The sequence below is a fragment of the Schistocerca piceifrons genome, chromosome X (assembly GCF_021461385.2).
Source record: "Schistocerca piceifrons isolate TAMUIC-IGC-003096 chromosome X, iqSchPice1.1, whole genome shotgun sequence".
Classification (NCBI taxonomy): Eukaryota; Metazoa; Arthropoda; class Insecta; order Orthoptera; family Acrididae; genus Schistocerca; species Schistocerca piceifrons.
Window position 1 is genome coordinate 287583576 of NC_060149.1, and position 15850 is coordinate 287599425.

General features: G+C 37.6%; 1 protein-coding gene across 1 annotated transcript in view; it reads right to left on the reverse strand.

The window, feature by feature from the left end:
• The window catches only part of LOC124723021 (ETS-related transcription factor Elf-1-like), a 163280-nt gene extending 149482 nt beyond the window's left edge, over positions 1 to 13798 (reverse strand). Inside the window, exon 1 of the mRNA XM_047248197.1 lies at positions 13505 to 13798. Within this exon, the coding sequence (XP_047104153.1) occupies positions 13505 to 13618 (114 nt within the window). The 5' untranslated portion in view covers positions 13619 to 13798. The remainder of the gene's footprint in view (positions 1 to 13504) is intronic.
• Between the last annotated feature and the right edge of the window lie 2052 nt (positions 13799 to 15850).

Sequence of the window (15850 nt, forward strand, 5' to 3'; positions counted from 1 at the left end):
ACACCACACTAACAGTTTCATCACTTGTGTTGTTCCATGTAATTCTCATTGCATAGGTCATTTTGGATAGTTTAGAATTTAAGGATGTAATGTAGGAATTCCATTTACGATTGTCTTGTAAGTAAATGTCAAGAAACTTTGTTTCAGTGACAATATTAATTTTTTGGTTTTCTGTGGAAAATAATGCGAAATAAGAAGAGAAAGAGACCTCAAATTGAGCCTTGTGGTACACCATGGGTTAATGGAAGGTTTTGAGTCATAGGCGTGAAGTTCATTTTCTTCCATATGTTTGATCTCTGTTATCTGTGAGTGATTTTCTAAGCAGGATTTCAGCCATTCGCTCGGCAGCCCTCTTACACCATATCACTCTCACTTTCTTAGAAGAATTTCATGAGCTACTAAATCAAAGGCTTTGGTTAAATCTAGGAAAATCTCTCAAACATTTCTGCGATTATGCACAGCATTTAAAATACGATTTATGAGGGCGAAAGTGGCTGTTTACATACTGCGTTGCGGCCTGAGGCCATGCTGACATCCTGAGATACTATTATTTTTGTTGATAAGTCGGTTAATTGTGACGGAACTAATTTTTCAATGATTTTTGAAAAATCTGACCGAAGTGACACATACCTACAGTTGACCATCTGCCATCGATCACACTTTTTGGAAATGGATATAACTTTTGTAGTATTTAGCTGATGTGGGAAGATACCACTTTACAGTGAAGAATTACAGATATCAAGCAAGGGTGTAAGTATCTGTTCCTCCGATATCTTTATAATATAGTCTGGCACATCATCAGCTTCGGCTGAATATTTATTTTTTAATAACTTAATGGTGCCTAACAGTTCTTCCCCGCTGACTGGTAGAAGGAATATGGATGTGTTGTTTACACCTATTTCAGAAATGTCCACCAATATTTTGTTTGATGTTTTTCCCATTTGTTCCTTCACTAGCTCACTAGCAATTATGATATAGCAAGTATTGTAGCGGTTAGCAACTAATTTTGAATCAGTGATCTCGTTGCCAGCCTGTGTCAGTGCAATATTTTTGTGTGTTGTCACCTTCCCCGTAAGTCTCTGTACCGCATTCCACATAATCCTAGTTTTATTTGTTGACTCCATAATAAATTTGTCGCTTTCTCTTAATTTTGCTTCCTTTATGACATGACTCAGAATTAACTTGTATTTTTAGAGGTAGTGATTAAATTCAGGGCTGCTACCTGTTTTTGATAGCGCAAAACGTCTTGTTTTCTTTTACATGGTACTCTGATCCCTGATGTGATCCATGTTTGGGATCTTCTGGAGCCTTTACAAATTATTTCTCTACGACACACCAGTAATTAGTAAGTGAAATTTAATTAAGGAGTATTATCAAAAACCAGTAACAAGTTAAAAAAAATTGAGATAAAAGCTACTGGCAGCTAACACAATTTTTCATTTTCAAGACAGGGAAATCTGTTAAGACATTAAGGAAACTCAGTTCATTTGCAGATATCACGAGTTCCGTGATAGAAGACCTTCTACCATTTCAAGATTGAGGAAGTGTAGCGTAACTGTCCACACTTTTTAAAAGTATACAGAATTTTACTCACAATAAAGCTATGTAACTGAAGAATTAACAATATCCTCAAACCAGATATATATATTGTACAGTGCTTAAATATACAGAACTCTTTACATGTTATCAAATCTGCACAAAACACAAACTCATGTCTAACAAGAAGAAAAACAGCAGAAAACGCCAGAAACTGCTTATGTCGGTCTGTAGTGCACACCCCTTCATGTGATTCTAAAATTGAACACTAAATTTAATCACTGACCACGAAACACCATGTGTTCCTAGGTACATTATCCTCCAGAAACAACAATCTCCCCTAGACAGCAATCTCTAGAAAATTAGCAAAGCTGAAAAAAGTAATGTAAACGTGAAGAACGTTAAGACAGTTACTGAATAAATTATGACAAGTATACCTCACTTCTCGAAAATCTGTGAAACGTCGAGGTTTTATGCAACTTGAGTTAGAGTAGACCTCACGCCAAGCTATGTTCAATTTAGTATTAAGAAGTAATAAATATAACACAGCCCCTTTGTGTTAAAAGAAAGGAAATATTACTCTCCACTCTCCTCCTAAAGTATCTATTTACTACTCATAAAGAGTGAAATTTCGGGTAATTAGTGAAAAATGTCGAATATTTAACCATATTTTACAAAATCGTGTGTATCGTTGAGTCGTCAGTAATCTAGCAGAAACTGTCTGATCCGATTTAAAATTCGCTTTTGTGATATTCCCAATTTTTTGAGATACTTGCAGTGTCAACCAATCGCATCTTTCGTGCAGTGTGATGTTAAGAATCTGTTTCTGTTGGTGTGTTTACATTCAGCAAGCAAAAGATATTTTTCTTCATTATTTTGTGACGTACAAGAAACAAATCTGAGAACCTATCTGCTCGAATATCACAAATTTCAGCCCCAATCTGGAACTTCATGTGTGGCAGAAAAGTGAATATCAATTCAACTGTATTGGAGAGCAAAATTATCAAAACTAAGTAACAAAGATTGTGTGTGTGTGTGTGTGTGTGTGTATCATGGTATCGTTATTGATATCTTTTCATTTGAGAACATATGATTCCTATATTGTTTGATTTTTGTGCCCCAGTAACTAGCATTGTCCGAAAGACTATGGGAAATAAAGTGGCAGAGGTTTGAACTAACTATCTGTGCATATGATTAGGTTTTTAAAGGAAATATGCCTGACAGATAAATAAATAATCATACTAAACTTAATTCCATTCATCATATTTACTTTTAACACCAGATGTGTATTTAATGAAATTTGACATAATCACAGTGGAGGACAAACTGACCTCATGTATAAACTTGTACAATGTAAAACGGCCTTTGGTCGCAACTTTTTTATTATTATAAAAAATGCCGTTAAACATTGTTTATAGTCTACAAAAAGTTTTGTTCACTTTTATTATTTTATCGAGACAAATACTGAATATCTACCTTTTCCCTCTTCTGCGATTGCTTATAACTGAGAAAGACTCCGCCAAAAAAGCATTGACTGAAATGTTATTTTAATTTATTTGTTATCAGTGCGAAAATATCACAACTTACAAATGTGAAAACACATCTCTTATAACATTTACTTAATAAAGTCGATAAGTGTTTCCTTTCTTATTGTTTGTTTGAACCTAAATTTTATTTGAATAATAGCGCTTTTTTTTCAATCAGACTGTACATTTGTTAAGATCACTTCTTAGCTACACAACTAGTTTCGGATTAAAAAGCAACAACTATCTGTCAAAAATTCATGAACAGTATAATTTGTGAATCATTGTTGCCATTATCATGCACTGGGTAAATACACAAACTTGAATTTTTAAGCTGAAACTAGTTCAATAAATAAGAAGAGGTCTTACCAAAGATACAGCCACAGTGAAGAAATATAATGTTCATTCAACAAATTTACACGTATAATACTCACTAGCCTAACAGAGAGACGTATCAGTTCTGTATCAGATTGAAGAAAGGTGGAATATGTAATGAATACTGACTAGGAGCAAGTATACACAGAAAAATTTGTACGAAATCTCAAAACTGTTTCTCCATTTATCGCGAAACTAATATAAATTACCTCTCCTCTCACCCCTAGCTCGGATCCTGGTAGAGATCTGGCCCACTGCGAAGCAGATTTATATTTTATTTCATAACCTCAAAGAAACAAATTTGTGCAGTACTTGAATGTACATACTCCGACAGCTGTGTGTGTGTGTGTGTGTGTGTGTGTGTGTGTGTGTGTGTGTGTGTGTGCGTGATTTTATGTACTTAAGGAAGGCTGACGACGTTGTATCGTCACTAATAGTGGGATACACTCTGGTTGATCCCTTCTCGAACACTCACACACTAGCAATTTAAGGTGTAATGGGGAAAATAAATACGTGGCAAGTTAAATCCTACAGGTAATCAGTAGGTGGTATCCAATTAATATGTTTGTGAATGATGCAAATAGGTATTATTCTATAAATGTATCATCACTGATTAATCTTTCAAGCTGGTTACAGTAACCAAATATCTAAGGGTAGTCATCAGAAATTATCTGAGAGACAGCTGGTTGTGTGAAAATCGTATACCAGACTAAGGTAGATTGTAGAATTCCAAAGAAGTGTTTTATGTCCATTAAGAAGGTTCTTTCAATAGTGTCTTTTCAACGTTGGAAAATAGTATCCTCATCAAGTTGAACTATAGGTATAATTAAATATGGTTCAGTAACGTCTGTATTACTAACCTACAGACTTCTTTGACAGCATTAGTGTGTCACATAACTGTTTAATAAACGTGAGTGAAGGACGTTGCTGAAAACATATTGGGTTTCCTGGAAATGATTTCTTTTAAAATTACGAAAGTGGTCTATACATGTCGAGCCAAGAAATATGTTATATTCTCGCGCACACATTCCACGTAATGACCACGACAACAAATCTGAAATAGATGACTACTGACAGTGGATCTACCTGCACACCATCGCAATTCGAGTGGAAATAGGAAAAGAGAGTGGAGGGGCGAGGTTTTCCAAATTTTAAGGCACTATGTCCCACATTCTACACAGTAGACAGTGGCTTATGTGCTACAGATCTAGTTGTTACTGGCCATCTGAAAGAGTAGTAATTTTATTAGAAAGCCATATAATTATCGGTAAGTTTAAGCTCATAACTAAAACTATGTGTTAAGTCCTGAACGTATAGTAGAAACAGTGATGGCTCTAAAACGCATCCCTGAGGCACACCCCACATTGCTCCTTTTTGTGGATGGTTTTCCATCCTAGACAACGTGAATGGCGCTAGTATATCTACTCTATAGAATATATTGCTTTGCCTATTTTGGATTACATGTGAATCATACCAGGTCGGGTCGAAAGAGAAAATCAATTTGACTTGCGAATACGCTTGAGGATTTTCAGTTGTCTATTCATTCATTCTGAGACTGTAACAAAGATTCAGTGATCATAAAAGGGTAACGTCGGAATTAAGGCGATACTATTCTTACGAAAGTCTCGCCGCTAAATATATAATATTATTGTTTTTAAAAGTCCCTGGAACTATTTTTCAGTACACATTATGTGTCTCATTTAAGAACAACCTGGTGGAAAAAACATTATCTCACTTTACTTTGACATTATGAGAGTGATATGGGAGCAGAAGCGAATAAATTTGGTAACAGAATCGAAGTGTAGGCACGGAAGAACGCCATGAACAAGCTAAATATCTTACTGACTCAAAAAGCCACCGTAATAAGTTGATATTTTCCAAAAACTATTGAAAGTGTCGTAATTTCTATGTTACGTTTGTTTTTCAGGTTATCCCATTTGTGATGAGTTGATTGAACCGGTATACACGAATCGCATAAAGTACTGATAGATTAACTGCGAAAGTTTATTTGGTGTCGATGCCTCGGAGTACATTGACACCTCCTGAAGGACTAGATAATAACTACTTAAGTACGAGTAGTAGTCTTCGGAAAGCTGAAAGATATATTGTTTAAAGTTCTTATCTTTGCCTTTGTCTTTATGTGTATCAATTTATTCATATATTTGCCATTTCCTCTATCACTGCATACGTAGATTTGGTTTTCTCTTTCAGCCCTGTACGCAACTTTTGTTATTGAAATTGGGTGATTATAAACGAGTTAATACGCACTTCACCAAGAATCTATTCGTTCGTGTGTTGAGATTCTCTTTATTTTGTGGTTTCCCACTTCAATCTACTTATAACATTTTACGTGGTACTTTATTCTACATACGTTAAAATATCTATTTTATTACTACAGTAACTTAGTGCCCAAATTTCAGCATGTTGGAAATCTACACCCATGTATGTTTCATGAAAAAGTTTTCCCTCGCCAATTTTGTATTTATAACGTGTGTCATTACACTAGCCCATCTCTCAAGAAATGAGAGGGCAACAATCGTGTATGTGTCTGGGGCGTTCCTCAGAAAAAGGAAGAAAATGAATGAAATAAGAAAGAACGATTCGTTCTTTAGGTATGTTTGTATAAAGCTCGGAAGATGGAAGTTTCAAACGGTGAGAAATTGCGAAAATCGGGATATGTTTGAAGATGACAAATTTAATACAGAAAGATTTGATAAAATACTACAAAAAGTTAAAATCTTAATTAAACCAACCAATAGAGGTAAGGGAACCTGTATAAATAAATAAAATGGTAACAGAACAAAGTGACTACCGGCCAAAAACAAAAAATATATAAATAAATAAAAGTTGGTATACAAGAATGGGGCGCTATATTAGTATCATCATTGAATGCTTCGCGGATGAATTATGTATCAAGTATCACGAAGCTACGAAAGGACGAAACAATGTGTAATTTTAATCACTGAAATTGTTTCTGCAACAATCTAACGATCATGTAATGTTATTATTAAACTTTTTATTCTGTTTTACCCAAGTTTATGTGCGTGACTACCTCATACTAGATTAACACAAAGTAATGTGTAATGCAATAATTCCCGTACTGTCATACAATATCTAAGATTTCTATTCTCCTTGTACTAGAAATATATAGTGTCACGAGTTTTTTGCGTTTTTACCGATTAATAACATTTAGTGTCCTCGCTAGGAACCCGGCATAGTTTCAAGTTTCCTCTATGCTGCTTCATTGGATTCATCTCATTTGTGTATCTATTAACGTCAGAGAAGAACTTAAAGAAAATTCGCTTCACGATAGTCTTCAGAAATGCACTGTAAATTTTTGAGAATCTTAATACAGAGAAACATATTTCGAATACCACAACAGCTGTAGGTATCAAAGAAACTCGTTACTTGTTTTTTTTGTACTAGTAAATAATTCAGTAATTTAAGTAAGAAAGATCGGTCTCAGTTATTAACTGGAGTTCACCAGCGTAGCTTATCTTTACACACTATAAAAACTGTAACAAGTCATACTCCTACAAATACCTGTGAGTTCGGGTGTTATCATTAGATGTTGATGAGCTCCGAATGGTCATGAAAAAGATGTTTATTTACATGCACCATGTAATAAGATAGATACCTTAACCTTTACTCGTCAATAACCATTTCTTTGCTCAATATCTTACCTGCTCCCAAAACTAAACATGTATGTGTAATTAGGTTCTCATCGAGTGAAATATCGAAGTCTGAAGTGCCTCCTCATCAGAAGAGCAATAGCTTTGTTTTGAAAGAGCTGTCATCAGTCATTTTGCAGTAAACGCGTTTTCATAACACGTAACCAAATATTTCCTACTGCGTTTACTTTATCCTGGGACTAAAAGTATACTTCCTTATATGGTTAATCGTGAACCATATATGTTTTTCTATATCTCTCTGATCCACATGATTACACTCCTTATTTCCTATTGTCTTCCTTTCACTACTATCAGAGGGAGACAATACTTTGTAATATTTACCAATGATAGGAGCAAATTTTATTTTCTGAGTTAATAATTGTAGTATTCTGATAATAAACACAGTCTATAGAACAAAAGTCAAGGCTCTGTCTGACAAACGCCTAAAAACGTATATAATACATTCAATTCGTCCAGGTCGGTTTAGCTCCTGTTCACCACAGCTTGCGGTTTTGAAATGGACCCAAGCGCTACTCCGGTTATGCAGAACAATTTTTGTTTTTAGGCTGCACCCTGACGCTAGAGATATAGTAATATCGCTAAACAATATCTATCTTTGATTCAAAAACTTAAGTGTACCTGATATACCCTTTCACTTCCGCTGCTTATTTCTTTCTTGTTTAATAATCTTATAACTCTACCTATAAAAAACAGAATGAGTTTCAATGTTCTACTGTTAAGCCAGGTGATAAGATATGTGGTTAATACTTCACGGAAACGATCTCTAAGGATAAATAGAGTAGCTCATACACCGAGAATTTACTACAGACCATGAGTGCTGCTTGGAGAAAATTGCTTGACAACTTTCATTTTTACTAGAATGAAGCTAAAACGATGCTGCTAGAGCTATTAAGTGTGCAAAAAATACAACTCTTTTAGACGGAAGTAAGTAAACTTCTAAATTTGTTAATAAGTAAGTACTATGTGCTCATGAGAGAGGAAGTGAAACTGTTTTCTAACTGCGTGCCAACCACTCAATCGCAGTCACTGTCTCAGAATTTCGTCGTATATTTCACATAATTAAATCACAAGTATTTTTAATGTACTTAACAAAGTTGAGGAACAATCTGTAAATAGGAAGTCTTAATTTATTATGCGGGCTATCCATCACTCAAATATGAAAGGAAGAACGGATTCAAGTTTTCACAAAATTTATTCTTTTTACTGTTCTTAAATACTGCTCGCACATAATCATCATACTTTTTCCCTATGACTAGCTTGTGAGGGTAATGAGTGATGTCAGCCTCTTTCTCGAAGCTGATTTTCCTGTCTGTTTCAGGGAACTCATGCGTACACTATGCAACAGCTAGTAGAACGAACAGATTTTCTAAGATTTATTTTCTCAGGCCATAAAATGTAAGAGAAATCCATTGTGAAGTGATGATGGGAGAATGCAGCTCGTGGTTCACAACAGAACTCTTCATTTCTCTTCCGATCTTGGAATAAGAGCTACAGAGAATTTTCACATTGGCAAAAACGGTGTAGACTTACTGTTCCTATATCCGTTTTTGCGTTACTTTGTTTGAAATCCCATCTCCAAGAAATACGTGGGAGATGAAGAGTCTTACTTAAAAACGGTGCAATTTATCGGCCGAGTCCACCTCTAGAATGCACACGGGAACGACTAATAGCTACTTCGACCAACCACCAGGATATACTTCCCTCGTCTGAAAGTGTTGAATTCGAAACTGAGCTTATAGGCGCCATTTTTTCTCTTACAGTCAGACATCAAGAACATTACCATTTCGAAATAATACTGCTGCAGTTGTATCCGTACAAAGTCTAAAACTCCACATGTAACCCAGTTATGCACTTTTTATTCGAAGGTGTAAATTGGCGATGTCCTGTTTCTTGTATTTCGGTTACTATCCAGAGCAGAAAACTTGCCTGTCTTTGGAGAATTCATTAGGCCCACAGTTAAATGGTGGACTGCAGTAATGCAAATATTTCGCTCGTAAATGATACAGATATTAAAATATAGACTCCAGAATTTCGGAAACATTTCTTTGCCAATAAATTATAGTAGGTATATGGGGGCAGCTGATTCCATGGTCCAGATTTTTCTTGCCTTTCGAAACTGAAAATTAATTTTGTGCGTTTTTATCGAATGTGCACGCATACATGTGACAAGATGATGTCAGCCTAGGTGTATACACACAGAAGGATGCAGTGAAACCTCTGTCCACTGAAAAGGTGTTGAATAGCACTCCTTCAAACCTGTGTTGCTCCTAGAAGCTACAGACACAGAAGACTATATGCATAAAACAGGTAGAAACTAAGTAAGTAAAAAGTCCACTTATCAGAAACATTCTGTTGCACACTAAACGGGCACATTTATTATCAGTACTTAACTACTATCTACATACTGTAGATTTATTTAGAGTCAACATGTAGCACACACTTTTTTGAAACTGTTGTGCACGGAATTATTACAGATGTACGAATCTGTTCCACCATCTCAGCACACTGACTATTATTTACTTTACAGTTCTATATTTTATTCGCCAAATCTAGCATATTCTTAGAGGAAACGATTATACTGAACGCTAATATTTATAATAATGTGGGTTGATTTATTGCACATTCTGGTAATACATAAGAATCTAGCAACAGCTGGAAGTCTTACGAGAGAAGTTGTTGAGAGCATTTCGGCGATATTTCTATTTGTTTATTCTTTTTTCTATTCGGAAAAAACACAGTCTTTTGCGTAATTAGCAGACAGTTACGTCGAAGTTTTACTGACTGAAGCTCATTCTTGAGGAATGTCAGATTATAAAGATGTATTAAAAAAGATGGCGTCTTTAACAGTGATGAACTCTGGGATACCTAGATAGCATTGTACGCTCACATATTTTTAATATAATGTCTTACTTTCACATAAGTAGAAACTAGCGTCTAGTAAAGTTCTGTTTCACAAATTTAAGCACTAATAGATGCTATGCACCTTAATTTTTGAACCAATATCCGAGCAACATAGTCAACACTACTCAAGATTAGAGTCGTAAAAGTAAGTAGGCGTAGACTGCGGTAGCTTTCCTAGTAGCTTCGGTCAGTTAAGATCATAACCGCGTTACCAGTACATTAAGTGTGTTGCATACCTATCGTGCTTCAGCTCATTTCGATTGCATTGTTTGGATATGCTTTCAGTGTCTTACAGTATTCCCCTAGAAACCAGAAGATGTGAACCGTCTAGAAACTGAATGTGGTTCCATAAAGGATCGCGTCACCTACGAAACATTTCTATTCTACATAGTTATCTTCCTCTCTGTTACTTATAAATAAACAGTATCTACAGCAAAATTGAAATTTTCGTTGTTTACTTCAGGTTTTATTCGAAAACTGTTGATTCCCAACGTGAAACATTGGGATATTGTAGTAAAAATAAAAAAAATAATTATAGATTTATATACAGCGCTAGAAAACGCAATTTCCTCAGTAAATGTTAACATGCAAACGAAATGCAAACGAAAAAATGCAAACGAAAAAATATGAAGCATCGCTTTAATACTTCGTTGAGCTTATATAAAACATGCTTCTGTTACTGCTAAACAACGTTTGCAACTATTAATTGCAACAGAAAATTCTTGCCTTTGATCATGCTGTAGAACGATCTATTGGGAACAAAATAACACCAATAATCATACAATTTTTTTTGTATTTGTATTTGTGCATGTAAACTGTACTTGCGTCAAAAGTAATTGTTTTGGTTACATAGAAGAGCAGAAGTTACGGGAACAGCTAATGTTTTTACTTATAAAATACTATTTATATTCTGTATGTATATAAAATTCACAATTGACTGACACTGAACGATGTCCGGTTCTAATTATGTACAAAACAAACAAACAAAAATAAAGAGAAGCCTTCGGTTGCCATTTCTTCTCTGACACGTTTCTTTCCCTACGAATACTACCCATAATACTACCATTTACTGTGTCATTTATGTGCTACAACAAAACTAAGGAGCCGTAGTTTTGGTAGAGTACAACTCTATTCAAGACACTAAAATTTGACTCTATTAGCTGCATGCATATGGGCAACAAAGCACTGTTTATAAACACGGAACAGAACAAAATTTCACGATACACTCCATAGGATTGTGGCACAAAGTAAACGTAGCGAAACACCTGTTGTGAAAGACTAGCCTGTTTTGAGCTTAGTAGTGGAAGCTGGAAACCTAAGATTGAGCACACTGGTGCATTTGAATGGTTTCAAGATTAGCATTAGATTACAAAACCCTCTTAAAATGTACAATTGCGCATGGTACCAATTCGCAATTCCAGCCAGTCTGGTATTGTCAGTATATGGTGTAAAACAAGACATTTTGTACTTATTTTACATGTGACATACCACTGAAGACCTTAGAGCTATAACTAACAAGTGCGTAAACTATAAATTATGACTCCCTTTCAATAAAATATGGAGTAGTAGAATTTACGGTTGGTTTAGTGCCAATGTAAAGTTTCCCCTCCTTTAGTGTTCTAAGTATAAAGCATGCATGAAAATGTCACAGCAAACCGTGTTAGGCAAACGTGCTCTAAAGAGACACTGTGCCTTAACTCAGACTTGTTTCAGACGAAGGTCATTTTTCTTAGGAATTATCCTGGTTGTTCGACTGGTTTTACTGAGGGGTGTACGTAGTTTTTAAGAGAGCTTTATTACTAATGTAGAGGCAATAATCTTAGCCGGCAGTATGGCATTGTGGAGATAGTTTCTAGTAATACACAGTAGGAGAACAAAATATGTAAATAAATCTCCTGTGCCCATTTGCAATGTGTAAAACGTGCTTTAAGGAAATAGAATTACTTCCAAGGTATACTTCAAACATTTTAAAATACACACAGTTTTATCTAAGTGCTTTATTCATTAAAGTGCAAAAAAAAAAAAAAAGAAAAAATGCTTCCCAATCATATTGCGCATAGTCCTAACAAGTTCTGTTATTTTTATTTCAAAATTGCTAACAGCTGATTTTCCCCCTGAAAACTGGGCAGTACGGTGAAAACCCCTTAAAGGGTGGCGCTCGTAATCTGTATATAATACAGGAAATGTCCTGACTGACCGGCTCATCACTGACCAGCCCAAACCACTAAGGACAGAAACTTAAAATTTGGAGAGGGTGTTAATCTTGTACTCTAAGGTGCCGTTTAAGAAGGAATTTTTCGAAATTCCACCCCTAAGAGGGGGAAATAGGGGATGACTGTTTCTTGAGAAACGTCGCTATTATGGTAATTTTTAAACTAGACCTACGAAAATTGGTATTTGATTTCTCGCTCAGAAATAAAGAAATACGTGTTTCAGAATTATTGGAACCTTAACCATTAAGTGTGTAAAATAGTGGGTAATTTTTTTTAAATAAACCACAATTAAAGAAAAACTAAGCATTTTAAAGCTACATCTATAAAAACTGTTATCTGACTTTTCGGTTAGAAATAAAAAATGCTTTTTCCATTGTTTTTGGAAACTCGGGCCCTAATAGTGTGAAATAGGGGATGATAATTTTTATGAGATTATTTCATTATGAAAGCATTTTCAAACCTAAATCTATGAAAAATTGTAGTTGGTCTCTCTGTTAGAAATAAAAATGAAATACGTGCTTCACTGTTTTTGGAAATTCAGTCCCTAAGGAGATGAAATAAGGGGTGAAAATTTTTAAGAGAATATTTCGTTACATTAAAAGTTTTTAGAGCTAAATCTACGAAAATTGGTATTTCAGTTCTCGGTTAGATATAAAGAAATACCTGTTAGGAGATGAAAGATCCTATAGAAATATCGCCGTAAGAAGGCAAAAGTGACGATTAACGAAAACCTTGAATTCCTGCTACCATAATCGCTTTTTGGTCAGAAGTAAATTGGGCAAAGACTATTCTTCTACGGCCTTAATTGGCGTGAAAAGTTTAGAAGATGTTGCAATTTGTGAGCAACATAAAAATTCGATTATTGAAAAACGAAAAATATCTGCCCAAACCACACAGTCTACGCGAGCGAAGCAGCGGACTCTAAGCTAGCATGTGATGTATGGATTTCTCCCTCTGCCGTTGTCACTTAATATTCTTGGCGTGTGTGTGGCTAATTTAATTGTAATATTAGCGAAACCGTGGCGGCCAATAGACATCGCCACGAGCTCTCGCGCAGCTGATATCCTCGGTAAATACGGACAAACAGGCATACTCGGCCCATAACATAGTTATTTGCACACGAACGCGTTCTTCGTATTGCTGTGCCACTATCTTCACTGTACAGCAACACTGACGCACGACTCGCGTGGGTGCGCAGGAGGAACGGCGGTGTCGCGGCGGCCGCCCTAAGGTTTGCAGCAAATGCGCGGAAGTGGAGTCAAACCTGGTGGTATCCGGAAGCGTGTGAGAGCATTCCGCCGCAAGCCCGGCGCGCCGGGCTCTTGTGGCGCGGCGGGCGCGGGCCGGGCTCGGCTGGCGCGCTGCGTTCGTCGGACATGGAGGAGTCCAGCGGGGTACTCGCTACTGGCCGCGGGCAGCAGGGCGACGCCGTGCGACTGGCAGCGCACTCGCGCTGACGGGCCAGCGTGGGGGAAACAGATTTGACGCGTGCTAACGGAAGCGCTCAATTGCGGCGTGCGACTCACCCGGCAGCAGCGCGCGGACCGCCACCACTGCGCGCACGCAGCAACCGCCGCCCCTTTTGTATCTCGGCGTCACTCACCCAGCACACCCCACTGCCCGCCCCCCTGCTCAGCGCCGCCATTTTGTCAAAGGGCTGATGCTCTCTTCGTAATGATTACAATAACTTAAGCTACAACTTACTAGATCTACATCTACATGGATACTCTGCAAATCACATTTAAGTGCCTGGCAGAGGGTTCATCGAACCACCTTCACAATTCTCTATTATTCCAATCTCGTATAGCGCGCGGAAAGAATGAACATCGACAGGGTGTTACAAAAAGCTACGGCCAAACTTTCAGGAAACATTCCTCACACACAAATAAAGAAAAGATGTTATGTGGACATGTGTCCGGAAACGCTTAATTTCCATGTTAGAGTTCATTTTAGTTTCGTCAGTATGTACTGTATTTCCTCGATTCACCGCCAGTTGGCCCAATTGAAGGAAGGTAATGTTGACTTCGGTGCTTGTGTTGACGTGTGACTCATTGCTCTACAGTACTAGCATCAAGCACATCAGTACGTAGCATCAACAGGTTAGTGTTCATCACGAACGTGGTTTTGCAGTCAGTGCAATGTTTACAAATGCGGAGTTGGCAGATGCCCATTTGATGTATGGATTAGCACGGGGCAATAGCCGTGGCGCGGTACGTTTGTATCGAGACAGATTTCCAGAACGAAGGTGTCCAGACAGGAAGACGTTCGAAGCAATTGATCGGCGTCTTAGGGAGCACGGAACATTCCAGCCTATGACTCGCGACTGGGGAAGACCTAGAACGACGAGGACACCTGCAATGGACGAGGCAATTCTTCGTGCAGTTGACGATAACCCTAATGTCAGCGTCAGAGAAGTTGCTGCTGTACAAGGTAACGTTCACCACGTCACTGTATGGAGAGTGCTACGGGAGAACCAGTTGTTTCCGTACCATGTACAGCGTGTGCAGGCACTATCAGCAGCTGATTGGCCTCCACGGGTACACTTCTGCGAATGGTTCATCCAACAATGTGTCAATCCTCATTTCAGTGCAAATGTTCGCTTTACGGATGAGGCTTCATTCCAACATGATAAAATTGTAAATTTTCACAATCAACATGTGTGGGCTGACGAGAATCCGCACGCAATTGTGGAATCACGTCATCAACACAGATTTTCTGTGAACGTTTGGGCAGGCATTGTTGGTGATGTCTTGATTGGGCCCCATGTTCTTCCACCTACGCTCAATGGAGCACGTTATCATGATTTCATACGGGATACTCTACCTGTGCTGCTAGAACATGTGCCTTTACAAGTACGACACAACATGTGGTTCATGCGCGATGGAGCTCCTGCACATTTTAGTCGAAGTGTTCGTACGCTTCTCAACAACAGATTGTGTGACCGATGGATTGGTACAGGCGGACCTATTCCATAGCCTCCACGCTCTCCTGACCTCAACCTTCTTGACTTTCATTTATGGGGGCATTTGAAAGCTCTTGTCTACGCAACCCCGGTACCAAATGTAGAGACTCTTCGTGCTCGTATTGTGGACGGCTGTGATACAATACGCCATTCTCCAGGGCTGCGTCAGCGCATCAGGGATTCCATGCGACGGAGGGTGGATGCATGTATCCTAGCTAACGGAGGACATTTTGAACATTTCCTGTAACAAAGTGTTTGAAGTCACGCTGGTACGTTTTGTTGCTGTGCGTTTCCATTCCATGATTAATGTGATTTGAAGAGAAGTAATAAAATGAGCTCTGACATGGAAAGTAAGCGTTTCCACCACACATGTCTACATAACATATTTTCTTTCTTTGTGTGAGAGGAATGTTTCCTGAAAGTTTGGCCGTACCTTTTTGTAACACCCTGTATATCTCTCCGTACGAGCTCTGATTTCCCTTATTTTATCGTGGTGAACGTTCCTCCCTATGTAGGTCGGTGTCAACAAAATATTTTCGCATTCGGAGGAGAAAGTTGGCGACTGGAATTTCGTGAGAAGATTCCGTAGCAACGAAAAACTCCTTTCTTTTAATGACTTCCAGCCCAAATCCTGTATCATTTCTGTGA